Source organism: Silurus aristotelis (genome assembly GCF_946808225.1).
Source record: "Silurus aristotelis genome assembly, chromosome: 15".
NCBI classification, from domain to species: Eukaryota; Metazoa; Chordata; class Actinopteri; order Siluriformes; family Siluridae; genus Silurus; species Silurus aristotelis.
In genome coordinates, this window is record NC_139588.1 from 6,045,050 (window position 1) to 6,060,339 (window position 15,290).

Below are 15,290 nucleotides of genomic sequence, written 5' to 3' on the forward strand. Positions count from 1 at the left end.
AACTCCTCTCACAATAATCTCACTGTCTCAAAACTATCTCACAATACTCTCACTGTCTCAAAACTCTCACAATACTCTCACTGTCTTAAAACGCATCTCACAATACTCACTGTCTCAAAACTTTCTCACAATTCTCTCACTGTCGCAAAACTCTCACAACACTCTCACTGTCTCAAAACACCTCTCACAATACTCTCACTGTCATAAAACGCCTCTCACAATACTCTCACTGTCTCAAAACACCTCTCAAAATACTCTCACTGTCTCAAAATACTCTCACTGTTTTAAAACTCCTCTCACAATACTCTCACTGTCTTAAAACTCGCACAATACTCTCACAGTTTCTCAAAACTCTCACAATACTCTCACAATCTCTCAAAACTCACAATACTCTCACTGTCTCAAAACTCTCACAATACTTTCACTGTCTCTAAACTTCTCTCAGAATACTCTCACTGTCTCTCAGAACTCTCGCACAATACTCTAACTGTCTCACAGTACTCTCACAGTCTCAATTCTGTCTGACAATAGTCTCACAGTTTCACAATATTCTCACTGTCTCACAAAACTCAGTTTTACAATTCACTCACAGACTCACAATACTCTCACACAACTTTCACAATACTCTCATTGTCTCAAAACTTCTCTCACAATACTCTCTCACTGTCTCAAAACTCCTCTCACAATACTCTCACTGTCTTACAACTCTGTCTCACAATAATCTCAGTCTCTTAAAACTCTCTCACAATACTCTGTCTCAATACTCCCCCAGTCCCACAAAATCTCACTGTCTCACAATACCCACTGCCTCATAAAACTCAGTCTTACAATGATTACACAGTCTCACAAAATTCTCACAATACTCTCACAGTCTGACAATACTCAGTCTCACAATACTCTCAGTGTCTGGTCCAAAACATTATAACAATTATACTATAGCAGGTGTATACTGCAGTGCATTGTGAGATTGCAAATGTTCAGTTTAATAATTTTATTATTTGTAGAGAACAGAGTGGCTGTAATGTATTCCAGGTGGTTGCCCGGGCGTTACTTGGTGGCTGATTATGACATTCCATGTGCCATTTGTTTCTTAGTAATGAAGCCAAGCATTTTTATACACCAGAGTGAAGAAATGCAACGCTTTATGGTGTTTGCTCAATGACGAGAATGCAGAATTATTACAAACTGTAACGTATTCAGTCATGTATTATATTTAATCACATTCGTTCCAACATGCTTATTAAAGATAAAAAACCTGATTATCAGAGTAGAAATGGAATGATGGCTTTACGCTCAGGTGGATATGCTTTAAATGTCCTTCTGTAATATTCGTGACAGAGATAAGCCGCTAGTACTTGATTGCAGAGAACGTAAAGCACCACGAGCCACCATGTGAATGACCTGCACCCACAGCAGATGCTCAGGGCTGTGTAGATCAGCAGCTCAGCCAGGTAGTGAGGACAGGACACCCGCTCGAACCAGCCACCGCGTGGCATCCTGTGGGCGAACGTCTCCACCCGACCTAATGGTAATTGCAGGTTAATTATTAATACAGGCTTCTCTTAACGTCTTTATTGATGTGTGATGATCATTCATAGCACTGGAAAAGATTTATGGAAAAGTGAAAATACTCATTATATATTATATATAATACGCAATAATCTGCTGAGTAACTGCGAGTTGTTACCTGAGCTGCTAGTGCGCAGGCTGGCGAGCAGCGAGAGTGAGCGGTGCTGCAGCACTGAAGCCCAAAGGAACAGCAGGACTCCTGCTATGTGCCATATGGACTGTGAGAAGGTCAGAACAGAGATCCCTGAAAGAATGAATGAAAGACGAAGGACAGCTAATCAGCATATTTTATATCTACGGTTTCTTAACTCAACATATGATATATGGACAAAATACTGGTATATAACATATGTGGTTCTTTCCCAAAATGCTTCCACTAAGTTGTACACACAATTGTATCGGGGTGCAGTAAAATGAAAATTTTCCTTCCCGTCACGTGAACTTGGAGACCCAAACCTGTTCCAGGTGCACAAAGCAAGCTCCAAGAAGATATGCTTTCCATGGGAAAACCATTGGCCTGCTGTAGAGCTATAAACCCTACTGAACACCTTGGGGACGAATGTGAACTCCTCACCTGACCTACATCAGGACCAGGCATCACCTTTGTGGCTGAATGATTCTTTACACATTTCCACAAGCACACTTCAAAATCTAGTGGAACATCTACTCAGAAGTGTGAAGGTTATTATAACAGCAAATGGGGACTAAATATGGAATGGATTCTCTATGTGGATACCCCAGTGGGTCATAGGATTCCATCAAACACACTCATGCGAATCTCATCATTTGAAGGCAAAGTATTAAACTCTTGGTAGCACACGTACACTTTCTGTCTGTGTCATTCAGGATAAAAGCACAAATGGACTCTCAGGGCTGAACCTACTGTGATCCGGAAGGTTCCACTAAACCCTGAAGCAACTGTCGAAGGAGCTGAAGGCATCAAAACTATGAACATCCGACATTAAGAGTGTCCTAAATCATCATAGCATAAAATATATTGTAGGTTTGTCCTCCTAGAAAAAGAAGAGAGAGCTTCATAAGGAAGAAGGATTATCTAGAAATACAGAAGTTTCTATTCTTTCAGATACCAGTGATTCTGTCCCTTTCTTCTTTCTTGGATCTGCCTGATTCAACGTGACGCCCTACTTCTGGGTGGACTTCTCTTTGACTGAAAACCATTCTCTGCAGCTAAATCCACATGAACGGTCTAACAGGACTGTCGCAAAAGTGAGTGCACCCCTCACACTTCAGCAACCATTTTATTATATCTTTTCAAGGGACAATACTATAGAAATTAAGCTTGGTGTAGTCACTGTGCAGCTTGTATAGCAGTTCAGATACTGTCCTCTAAAAATGACAACATACAGCCACAAGGCTACGTGGCTAACAGAAGATCAGTAACACCCTGAAAATGAGTTACAGCACAGTGGTCAGGGTCATACAGAGGTTTTCCAAGACCAGGTTCCACTCGAAAGAGACCTCACAAGGGGTAAAAAGTACCAAGAACAGTGTGTATTGCCTACAGTCAAGCATGGTGGTGGTAGCATCATGGTCTGGGGCTGCATGAGTGCTGCTGGTACTGAGGAATATATGCATTAAAGGAAACATGGATTCCAACACATGTACTGTGACATTCCCGAGCAGAAACTGGGCAGAACGGCAGCCAACATAAAAACTACCCCAAGCACACCGCCAAGATGACAACTACATTGCTGAGAAAGCTTAAGGTGATGGAGTGGCCCAGTATGTCTCCAGACCTGAACCCTATTGAGCACCCTCAAGCGGAAGGTGGAGAAGCACCATGTGTCTAACATCCAGCAGCTCTGTGATGGCAGTGGTAGATAACAATAGTGTTCACACAAATTATTGACACTTATATAAATATTGACACTGCCATACTTTTAATCACATGACCTCCTTCTCACCTTCTGTAGTCAGTGAGGCGTTTACAGACAGGACAGTCAATCCTAGCAGGATGTAATAGCTCAAGCCAAATGCATATTGAACGATATTGATCAGTCCATCAGAGAAGACGCTGACCCAGAGGCACTCAAGCAAGCGCCTGAAGGAATGGATCCACACGAGAGCTTGTAGCACCAAGATGGTCAGCTTAATTTCTGCAGTGGAGACAGCACAAGAGATGGTTTTTAATACAAACACCTGTTTAAGTTAAATTTAACATTCATGCAGTTAAATGAGACAGTGCGTAACATCAGACAGATACAGGTTATAGAGCTTCAGTGTGCACAAAAAAGGGTGATCTTTGTGACTTTGGTTGTGGGCTGGTCAGAGTATTTCAGAAACAGGAGGTTTCCCACACAACACAGGAAAAAAAATGTCCTCTCTGCATTGGAAGAAACACTGTTTAATGAGAGGAGATTAGAAAAGAATGAGCACACTACACGTGGCATTAGTGATTCACCTCGAGAGGTCGCTCTCAAAATGACAGCAGACCTTTTTAGCCAATCTAGCAACGGGCGCAACCCGGAAAAACTATCGGTAGTAGTCAACTATTGTGCCGATTTTATCGGCAAAACCGATAAATCGGTCGAACTCTAGTCTAAAGTAATTCAGGTAATAACTCTGTACACCCAGGGGAAGTGGGCAAGCAGCTCAGAATGCATATAAAACATTGATAATAGAAGACCACATCAGGTTTCCACTCCTGCACAAAAAAAGAATAATCTGAGGCCATCATGAGGACGGACTCATTGAACCTAAACCTAAAGTAATGCACAGAGTGATTATTCTCTCAATCCTTTCTGGAGGACCAGTCAAAACATTTTCCTCTGAACATTTTCTTACAACAAGGAGTTTCCACACACAGAACCATCGTTTACTTCTGCGAAAATCCCATTTTCTGAAATACTCCGACCAGCCCAGCTGACACCTACAAGCAGGCCACCTCACAGAGATTCATGCTTCTTCCCTGGTCTTGATGTTTGATGTAAACATTAGAGATCGACCGATTAATCAGCACTGATCGTTGGTCGCTTGAACGATCGACTATAGACAAAAATCCATACCGATAGTTTTTCCAGCTTCACGTCCGCTCTCATTACGAGAGCGGCCTCTAGAGGCGAATCACTGACGCCAAGTGCTTTGTTTTTACACACGAGGCTGCACGGAGAGCATTAAGACAGCGAATATTATTTATTTGAAAATATAATTCTATTTATTAATTAATAAATTCATATTTATTTTCATTAGCACATTTTCATGCTGCTTTTTATTTTTGTAAAAGTTCAGTACTATTTTAGATATCGGTTGCTTAATCGGTTATCGGCAAGTACGATCTAAACTAAATATCGGTAAAAATCCACTATCGGTCGACCTCTAGTGAACAATATCTGAAACCTTTCTCCCTGTATCTGCATGACTGATCAACCAAAACATGCAACGTGCTTGTTGATGCTGATAACTAAATAAATAGCAGTATCTCTTTTTCATGGTATTATTCTTTTTTTATTAAAGTACCTCCCCATGCAGTTTTAGGTTCTCCAGTTAGAAAACCAAGCAGATCCCAAAGGAAGTCCGGGAGCTGCTCCTGGAGGAACACAGTGCGCAGGGAGAAGAAGAGAAGAAGTCCATTCCAGAAGACAGACACGGCATAGAAATGCCAGAACCATCTGCAGAGGATGCACAAGGGATAAGGTAATGTTGTGGTATAACAGAAAGGAAATATGTTCTAGATTTCAGATGATCATTAAAGCAACACTGCTTTAACATATCAGCACCTTTTCGGAACATAAAGTAAAGGAACGTTTCTGGGCTGCTGGGTCTGTGCTATAGTTTTCCCATAACGAATAAAAGCCTGGAAGATATACTCGAGCTCTCCCGGTAATGTGAGGGAGAATTTACAAATACCGAAAGCTATTAGAAAACACAACGCTAACAATAACCACACAATATCTACCGTGTGAAGTGCAACCAGCATCATAGCAACATGACGGAGTTCACTGGGGGAAGCATTCCGTCGGAAAACGAATTGTGATTTTGGGTTCCGACCTTCGAAATGTCCTGAGAATTACAATAATTAGGAATAAACTAAACACTATATAACTAGTACTTATATATATATATATATATATATATATATATATATATATATATATATATATATATATATATATATATATATATATAAATATATATATATATATATATATATATATATATATATATTATAATTGTTTAGTTATTCTCAAATATTTAAAATATAAATTAGGAATGGATGTATTATTACCAGAAAGAACAATGCTGGAAGCGGTGATAATGTAACATGTAACATGTAGAAATACTGTTTAGCACGTGAGCAAAAATTCCTGAGATTTATACTTTTTTAAGATTTGTAATTTAATTTCATTTATATCTTATCAATTATTATATGCCATAACAAAAAAAATCCTTTTAATAATGGACATTACCACAAAGTAGTTTTTGAATAGTATCTGTGTCTGTCTGAATTTATTAACAAGTGATTACAGTGGAAAGGAAAAACTCCCTGAGATGGTATGCAGATGAAACCTTGAGAGGAACCAGACTCAAAAGGGAACCAAATACTCAACACCGAATGTCCATTCATTACAGTTCCATCATTGTTGAGGTTATCAAATGTCCACTGATGGGGACTCGAGTGTAAAACTGTTCATGGTGAATGTTGTCCTTTCCGTCATCCGACACAAGAGGTGTCCCACATTATAATCATGTTCCTGATAATGTTAGGAAATAACAGTAATAGTTATGAGGGTAAATGACACAAACAGTGTGGGTAGTGGTAGCTGACACTGCTGGACCCCTAAACAAGGCCCTTAATCCCATAACTGTTGTTACAAAAACAAGATCATTGTAAGTTACTCTGGATAAGGGAACATCTTCCAAATACCATAAATCTGAAACCTGCACAGCATTTAAAGCTCCATTTCAGGTTTGACAGATGTGTCTGCACAGCAAAGTCTAGTTATTTTATTAATTTCTTTTTACAAGTATATGAACCCAAACACATGCCTATTAAAGATTCGAAATTGTTAAGTTTTTGCTGAAAAAGTATTTGTTTTAATTCTTAGATTAGGAATGAGTGATTTATAAATGCACCAAATAAAATCTACAAATACTGTACGATGTACAAATGATTGAATATATATGTGTATGTACATATTTTCCATCAATGATCCATTAATATGACTATTTTTAGTCACTAATGAAACAGAAGCACAAAAAACCCTGCAAACAAAATCCCTTCAACTAGAAATACAGTATATATTGATATATGAATCAAATATTATATGTAAATTTTTTCCTTCTATGGTCTATAGACAATTTTCTTTTTTTATCTACAAACCCATGAAATCAATTTCTCGAACAGAATACACAGAAGGTGGTTTTGAGTTTATTTATGTTATATAATCTAATGAACATTTGTTGTATAAATCTGAATAGGCAGCTCACATGCTGTACAGTATAATTATACAATTAAAAAAAAGCACACCAAGCGTAATAAAAAGGTCAAACAGCTCTTAAAATAATCACATTCCAAAACATGGCAAAAAATAAATAAATATAAGCTTAGATACCGAAAGCATACAGGCTCAGTTTGACAAACAGAGGAGAAAAAACCCAACAACAGTAAAACAAACATGGCACGAAGTCTCAGTGCAATACGGTCCCTGTGCATATAAATGTACTAAATAGTAACCACACATCAAGATTGAAACCTTTAATATAAACTTCCTAGCAAGCAGGAAGCACAAATACTGGTCCCCGGTGAAATGCAAAATATTCCTGTTCATGCTTTCCTACTTAATGGGACGAGTTTCCCAAAAAGCTCTGAAAGCAAGTGATCGGTACGAAACCCGGCTCAGGTTTGCAGATGAATCAGTACTGGTGTAATGGTTTGACGTTGTTTTTACTGTTAAGTACACTAGATCTAAGATGCCGTCGTGTGGCATCCTGTTGCCAGAGCATCAACATTTAACACAACAGCAGCATATTATTATTATTTTTGATTATTGCTGTTCGGTTTGTTCACGTTCATTCCTTTTTGGCCGTCACACCCTCTGTGCTGAGACTCCCAGGAGGCCCGGAGCTGTAGGTCGGCACGCTGTACTTAGTGAGCACCGACTTGAACTGATCCAGTGTGGCATCGGTGCGAACTCCTGTAGGGTCAAAGTGTGTGCGGCTCACCCTGAATCCGGCTTCAGTCAGGTACTGCAGGAACTTATTCAACCTGTAAAATAACACGAGTCCATAAATCCACTAGCAACGGTCATATACAGTATGTATTGCTATGTATATATGTTCATTATTTGAAATAATTCACCCCATTAGCCCCTCGATTTAAATGTCCTACACGCAAGCAGGTACTTCTTACAGAACTTACAGATCAGGGAGTGATGGGAAAAAAAAATCAGTATGCTGCTCAGTAGCAGAAGAAGTTTACTCTAATCTGCTTCTGGTGGATTTTATTTTAAATCACACGTACAGTAGATTAGGGTACATATTCAAAAAAGCCCAAATATACACATCAAATACCTAAACTATGCATTAGAAATAATCACACACTATAAAGGAACAGCAAAAGGTAAAACTTGGGGGGCACTGATCATTTTGCCAATGACAACAGTTTCTTGGCCAGCTGTTTTTGGTTTATTTGCTTATTTATTAATTATTCTTCCTAATGTCATGCTAGCGTCAGTGGCTATTTTCATGATGGGTAAAGCAAAACATTTCAGTAGTTTGTATAGTATTACAACAATAGAATCTTATACTATGAACAGCTATACGAGGTCCTTCACTCTAATACTCACTAAGAACTCCAGTATTTTCCCTGGTAAGCCATTTTTATTGTTATGAAAAAAAGAAAGAAAAAAAGGCACGTCGCAAAGCCAGATGAGATGCGTCAAGGGCTGTGCTACTGACAAGCTACTTTTAGGCAACTCCAGCATTTGATAATTAGTTATAATCATAAAAACGAACAGACTTCCCATAGCCCACCAAATAAATACATATATATTCCACTCAGCTGATGCTCACGATTAAATCTAAAGATCATCACTAGTCTTTGCTGGAGGAGTTAATATTACATTATTGCTCTTATCTTTATTGTTGTTGCTTCGTTAGAGAAAGTATTTTACTGCAGGCTGTAAACCCGCAGTGAAGAACAATGAAGACTCACTTGGGCATGTTCATGCCGCGGATGCTGTGGCGATGGATGCTGTAGTAGAACGCAGGGTGCTCCAGGGAAGCGTCCGACTTCAGCTTCTTCACCACGTTACTGGACTCCTCTCCAATTCTCCGCTTACCTGAGTGTTTTACAAAAAGTGTTTTTTTTTTTTGTTTTTTTGTTTGTTTGTTTATTTTTTTTAAAAGCTCAACTTTATTTGCTTTATGGGTTAGATAATAATCATGAAAAACCAACAAGCTAAATTGTATTAAAAATGACAGTATGGCCAGTTTGGCGGGAAAATGTGATGGTTTTTAATGGGGCTTTTTTCCCCATTGTAGTTTTCCTGAGGTTGTGCCATGCAACTGGCTTTATCTCTAAACAATAAAACAGCCAGAGAATGGAAAACAAATATGACTTATAATTGTGAATAAGTGAACCCAGAACCTGATTTCTCAATGGTGTCTGCTTCTGCCACCTTCTGTAAAGTTTTGATGACGACGCCACACTCCACTAGTGAAAGGTAAACACAAGCATGCTTTAACAGATTGTTAACACTCTGATGAATATTAGATATTAATGAATATATGGAAAAGTAGTAAGTACCAACATGGACCGACATGGTTAAGTAACTAATAAATCTCCTAAACGACACTTTATGGAGAAAAAGGAAAGTTTCACATTTAGCCCCGATTTACAGTTATAATAACCTCCAATCTTCTGGGAAGATGAAACAATAGATTTTGGAGTGTGCTGATGGAGATCTCATTCAGCCCCAATGGGGTTAGTAAACTGATGTAGGGTGAGCTGAGGGAACTGGGGTGAAGTCAGTATGGGTTAACAGGGTTGAGATCAGAGCTCTATAGCAGGCAACTCAAGATCTTCCACTTCTACCCATGTAAAGCATCTCTTTATGGAGCTGGTTTTGTGCACATGGGTAATATCATGCTGGAACACGTATGGGTTTCTTAATTCAGGTAAAGGAAAAACGTCATGCTATAAACATCCGGTACGATCGTGTGCCCTGAATTTTGTGGACGGTTTGGGGAAGACGCACACATGATGGGAAAAGTCACTCAATACTTTTGTTCATATGTAATGCATTTCATCACACTACATTATTTAAAGATATACAGATTTGACACTAGTGGGCAACAGGGTTAAAAATCAAGCCTTGGTCATGTCTTTGAAAACACATGCAGACTAGACTAACTGGTATGATTAGTGCCATTAGATTAGTGGTTAATGCATTGGATCTGAACGTTGTAAATTCCCAGCCACACCAAGCTGCTCCCCATTGGCCCCTGAGAATGGCTCTTAACCCCATAACTGTTTGGTTGTATTTCTCTTTCTTTCTTTCTTTCTTTCTTTCAGCTTCTCCCTTTAGGGGTCGCCACAGCGGATCCTCCGCACGATTGATTTGGCACGTTTTTACGCTGGATGCCCTTCCTAACGCAACCCTCCCCAATTTATCCGGGCTTGGGACCGGCACTGAGAGTGGCTGGGGTTGGTTCCCCTTGTATGAATGAGATAAGTCCAAGGCCTTGTATAGTACACAGCTGCCTCCTTGTACTCCTTACAGACCTAGGTTGAATCATGTACCTTGGTTGGCTAGCATCGGTTGGCCTGTGACAGAGAAGGTCTTGAGTGTGGTGCAGTCTGCCTCACAGATCAGAGTCTTCACCAGAGGCTGAATGTCCTCCATGCTGTGCTGCACCGCCGCCAAGAGCATACGCCTCAGGAAACCGGTGTTGAACAGAGAACCTGACCTGGGACACACACAAGCTCAGGTTCTTAGTGACTGACTGGTGAGTACATAAAAGATCCACTCAGTCCAGGTTACAATTTTTATTGTATATATTTATTTCGTGAATTATATTTCACATATGTATACGCTGCTAATATTCTAGACAGTCGTCTCATAAAAGTTGTATCCTGGACATAAGTGTTAATATCATGATATATAATTAAAAAGATTGAACATCCGTAAACGCAGCTAACCAGAGAGGTCCCAGCTCAACTGCGGTCTTCCCCGGCATGCTGCCATGGCAATGACACGGGAGCTGCCTGTACTGATTCTCTAAAGAAAGAAAGGAAAAAAAAAAGAAAACAGAACCATGACTTGTATTCGGAATATTTTGTGCAGCTCAATAGTGTCGATGATGGAACTGTTCAAAATTGATTAGACTTTTTTGGGTCTGTATTCTGTGCTTACCCTCCACCATACTTCCAGGCTTGAGGAAAACTCTCTCTTCGCACCACTGGCAGTGCAACAGCTGGCGCAGTTTCTTGGCGGACTCGTCAGCCTGCGTGGGGCCTCGAAGCACCCGAACCACCACCAGCACGAAATGTTCCAACGCCACAGCCAATAAAACCTCGATACCTTTATTACAGCGTGCAGCCGCCCTGAAAACACACACACACAAATCATCCAGGTCAGCGAATGTCCCATAAAAGCTTTTAAATCATTTACATTATAAATTAAAAATACATTTAATGAGCTCAAAGCTACAAAATCAGATCCAGAATTATTATTTTTTTTATCTGATAAATGAATTATGTTCAACCTCCTTGGGTTTCTACAGCAGACACGCGACACCCCACCTGGCTATAGATGCCACAACCATGCGAGCCGCCAGCTCCCTGTAGTATTCCGTCCTGACTATCTGGCAGCCGTAATGGCGCAGTGTCACGTTCAAGGATTTGGAGTAAAGCGAGCCGGTGTCGGTGGACGTCACAGAAACGATGCCCAGGTTGCGCACGTTCCGGAAGGCGGCGTCCAGGTAGTTCACGGACGTACCGAAAGGATCCAGGTGTCTGATAGCGAAACAAGAACAGTGTGTGAGAACTAAATGTGTTTAGGTGTTTTCATCATTCAAGTCGCTGAGCCTCCTGATCAGTTCAATTCTCATTCAGATTATTTACTGTAGGAACAGAACATTTCACACAATGTTCTCACTCGGGCACGACTCATCAATTTCATATAAACCCAGCACTAAAAATAAATAAAGAGCACTCAAATAAACGAGGATCCCATGTGTACATTTACGAGCAGAAATGTTATGTTTCACAGACAATTACATGAGATTAGTCATGGAGACCTGCAGATCATCAAGATTTACATTCATTTCCTTCCCTTCATTTTCCAGCCTTTTCCTTTTTTGTCCTGCCCTTTTCTTCTTGACCTGTCCTTTCCATCCCTGCCCTTCCCTCCCCATTCCTGCCCTTTCCTTTGTCCTGCCCATTGCTTTCCATCCCATTCCAGCCCTTTCCTGTCTTGTCCTGTCCAGATCAGCCCTTTCCTGTCTTGTCCTGTCCTGTCCCTGCATTATAATCCTGACTGTTTACTCACATGTAGTCAAAAGCTCTCAGGTGCATGAGGACATTGGCGTCCATCTGAGTCACTTCCACAGTCTTGATGTCGTCGCTGTCTTCCGTTTGTTCCCCCTCCAGCTGGATGTGGTTGAGGTGGCAGTTCTCCTCAATCATATTGACACAGGCCTCGTTGATGTCGTTGATCGTCACGTTAACGGCACTGCGCAGGTGCTTGGCCCACTGCAAGCCCATTATTCCTGCAGATTGATGATAGGATAGAGGAGAGTAAGTTTTAAAGATATTAAAAGAAACAGAATCTAAACTGCCCAAGGCAAACATTTTACAATAAAATCCTGACAGTGCTGCAGCTTTTGTGAGCTCATGCTAAGGAACTGGGCAGATAAATGCTTTCTGGCATCATTTGAGGGCATCACCCTCACCCTGTCTGCACTTGTTCTGAGATGCCAGATGCAATGTTTCGACCTCTAGAGATTACTAGTGGGCAAAAATTGGCAGGAACAGCGGTGGTGAGAAAACGAGGGAAGAAATTATGATTTCGACGTACAGATTATACATTATTACTCTATATTTCTATGTACAAATTATAATTTCCATGTACAGATTCTACAGTATTATATTTATTACGTTTATACTGTATTTCTGTTATTGCGTTTTAGTCTCATGGTGACCAATATGATCTCTGTTGTGGGGAAAAAAAATTGTGCGGGCAAATGTTGACCTTTTGTTTTCTTGAGTCTCAAACAGTTAGAAGAAGCTTCTAACAAAATCATGTGTCCAAAAGATAAACGAAGTAAGTGCTATTTTCTGGCTTTAGCATCTCATGGTTACACTCAATGTATCTTCTAATCTGACCCCAAGACCTTCTCATTATAGATCAGATGATAAAATCATGAGCTTCACCAGTGGCTCCAAATGCATCCAGACACTCTAGAGGATTCCTTTCTTCAGCAAGAACTGCAAGAGCACAAAACACCAACTGCCTGCCAGAGAGAGAGAGAGAGAGAGAGAGAGAGAGAGAGAGCGAGTAGTTCTTTATTTATAAAAAAAAAAAAAAAAAAAAAAAAAAAAAAAAAAAAAAAAAACACTAATTACATTAGATATAAACGCAAATTTGTAAGTTACTGACCTGTTGGTCTTCATCTTACGGTTGAAGTAAGTGTCGGTCTTCATGGGTGTGCTGTGGTTGGGCATGAGCTGCACGTTGGTGCCCAGTTCTTTCATGATCTCATACGCCTGACCTGGCACTGAAAGACAAAAAGGCAGCAGAGCAATGTACAATTTGCTTTTAATATAAATTCTGCAGAATCTTTGTGAAACAGAAGATCGGCAACTTGTCTCACCCGGTTCCTCAAACGATGCATCGGAGGTGCCCGAGTAGCTCGCTTCGGTCTCGCCTTTGTTGAAGTGCCGTTTGAGGTGGCTGATCATGTCCGTTTTCCGGGCGATGGTGACCGAGCACACCACACAGTGGTAGTGTGCCACGAGCCGAGCCTGACTCTGGAGGACATGCACACGTCAGAAAATTGGACATGTCCCAAAAGTATTGGGACACCTGACTTTTCCATTCATACGTGGTTTTTGAACACACGATTGTATAAGATGTTTCTGGATGACACCAATAACATCCTTGTGGAGTAAATGAATGAGCACATCCATCTCATGCTCACCTGATCCAAGCTATGGCTGGACTTCATCTGTCTGCATGGCAGGTGACAAATACACATCCTCTGACCTGCAAGAACCAAACACGCGCAGAAGAAGTCATGATCTCAGAATATGTCTTAACTCCACACAGTTCATGACCTAGTGAGGTTCAATACACGTCTGGTTACCTTCAAATTCCACATAGACTTTCCAGTGCAGGTTCTGAAGGTGGCGTCTCAGTTTGTGGCTGTAGCAGGCCTTGAACTTCTCCTCTGGGCATAACGGACACGACTTTCTACCAGCTGGTAAGTTCAGTGGACAAACACGGTCACTGACAGTTGGTTTTATATCTCTGCTATAGGCTTAGGTACATCCCAGATACTTCATATCAAGTTTTCACTTATTTACCTCCATTTAAGTCCACGAGCATCTCCAGACCTTCTAGAGAAGTCTGGATGGACACGTGTCTCTCTAAAAAAACAAATATACATACATATAAAGATTAGCTGCACATCCTATCAGCCATTTTTCTTTAGCTAAGAAACCAAATCAAAAAAAGGATTCACATCCACTAAACCAACACCTGACATCGAAGAGACGGGGGCTTGTCCGCGAATGTCCTCAGTTTTCACTGCATCACTGGATGTCACATCATTGACAGACATCTGTTTGCTATCATCCTCAGATGCTGCTGCTGCTACCGCCTTCACAGGGTCTTCTACAGAAATGTTATAGTTCATTAAAAATATTTTTTTAAGGAGAGTTTACTTTAAGTTTACTTTTCTGAGTTTATAACTCAAAGTTTTATGACGTCAAAATGTTCGTAAGTGCCATCTTTCTGACGTCATAACATTGTTAGTTGTAGTTAAAGCACTACATAGTCGAAACATAAATCAGCATTGCGCCCCCATGTGACACAAACAAATAACAACCGAACCGCGAAAACCACTAGAGGTGGACGGCCCTATTGCGGAGCTCCGCGGTCAGACAACTACATCCCAGTCATGCCAACCAGCAACTCCAATTCTCTGAAACCTCATTGATCTCTAAACAGTTTTATTCTGTGCACAGTAAGCGAATAAAGTGCATCTATAAATTTTATCAACCGGAACGAAAATACATTTCATTATTTTACGCTTATCTGCGTCTAGGTCCTGTGATGAAGCTCCATGAGGAGGCCCATATTTACTTTAGCAGTTTAGAAGTAGCGCTAACAGCACATTTAAGTGCAGCACAAAGCCATTTGCAGCTTGACCTATATTTTCCACAAAACTCATAATCCAGTTGTTGCTGCGTTATCGCGCAGAAACACGAGTTCGCATGCCTTTCATACTGGCGTCCTCCTGGTGAAGCTGCACCCCAACCTCTTCCTTGAGCTCCGCCATTTTGACTCAGCTGGCTGCGTAGCGAAGTGCCTAACGCGTTTATTTCCCACCTTTATTCTGAAAAGCCACGCCTCTTTTGCGTGGTTATCTCACGGGAGGCGGGGCTTGTTTTAAAACGGGTGGTGGGGGGAATAGATAAAAAAAAAAAAAATCACTGAAAGGCGTGAAGAAAGCGTCACGCGTTGTTGTTGGGC

At 40.6% G+C, this 15,290-nt stretch overlaps 3 protein-coding genes across 3 annotated transcripts in view; 1 reads left to right on the plus strand and 2 right to left on the minus strand.

Moving 5' to 3' along the window:
* Window positions 1-15,290, plus strand: part of LOC310738068 (protein Niban 1-like) — a 120,577-nt gene that overhangs the window by 29,057 nt on the left and 76,230 nt on the right. The gene's annotated exons all lie outside the window — the stretch shown is intronic.
* On the minus strand, window positions 1,196-5,563 carry LOC310738133 (polyprenal reductase-like). Its single transcript, XM_083563125.1, has 5 exons — window positions 5,307-5,563; window positions 5,047-5,198; window positions 3,495-3,686; window positions 1,688-1,813; window positions 1,196-1,522 (listed from the first exon to the last, which is right to left on the minus strand). Exons 1-5 carry the CDS (start codon window positions 5,507-5,509, stop codon window positions 1,263-1,265), a joined length of 933 nt encoding a protein of 310 aa, XP_083419251.1. The 5' UTR covers window positions 5,510-5,563; the 3' UTR covers window positions 1,196-1,262.
* Window positions 6,889-15,165, minus strand: trmt1l (tRNA methyltransferase 1-like). Its single transcript, XM_083563046.1, has 16 exons — window positions 15,036-15,165; window positions 14,295-14,429; window positions 14,120-14,182; window positions 13,900-14,013; window positions 13,735-13,799; window positions 13,408-13,564; window positions 13,194-13,311; window positions 12,968-13,047; window positions 12,084-12,303; window positions 11,336-11,548; window positions 10,947-11,137; window positions 10,733-10,811; window positions 10,334-10,500; window positions 9,179-9,244; window positions 8,744-8,870; window positions 6,889-7,795 (listed from the first exon to the last, which is right to left on the minus strand). Exons 1-16 carry the CDS (start codon window positions 15,094-15,096, stop codon window positions 7,600-7,602), a joined length of 2,052 nt encoding a protein of 683 aa, XP_083419172.1. The 5' UTR covers window positions 15,097-15,165; the 3' UTR covers window positions 6,889-7,599.

Bases quoted from the DNA above. Each gene is read 5' to 3' on its own strand.
- LOC310738133 (XM_083563125.1), bottom strand. From the start codon at position 5,509: ATGATGCTGGTTGCACTTCACACGGTAGATATTGTGTGGTTATTGTTA. The intron at 3,687-5,046 runs GTACTTTAATAA...TCTCCACTGCAG, and splicing joins ACCTAAAACTGCATGGGGAG to AAATTAAGCTGACCATCTTG. The intron at 1,523-1,687 runs GTAACAACTCGC...AATTACCATTAG, and splicing joins CCTGCGCACTAGCAGCTCAG to GTCGGGTGGAGACGTTCGCC.
- trmt1l (XM_083563046.1), bottom strand. From the start codon at position 15,096: ATGGCGGAGCTCAAGGAAGAGGTTGGGGTGCAGCTTCACCAGGAGGAC. The intron at 11,549-12,083 runs GTGAGTAAACAG...TTTCGCTATCAG, and splicing joins CTGAGAGCTTTTGACTACAT to ACACCTGGATCCTTTCGGTA. The intron at 10,501-10,732 runs GTTAGCTGCGTT...TGTGTGTCCCAG, and splicing joins GTTGAGCTGGGACCTCTCTG to GTCAGGTTCTCTGTTCAACA.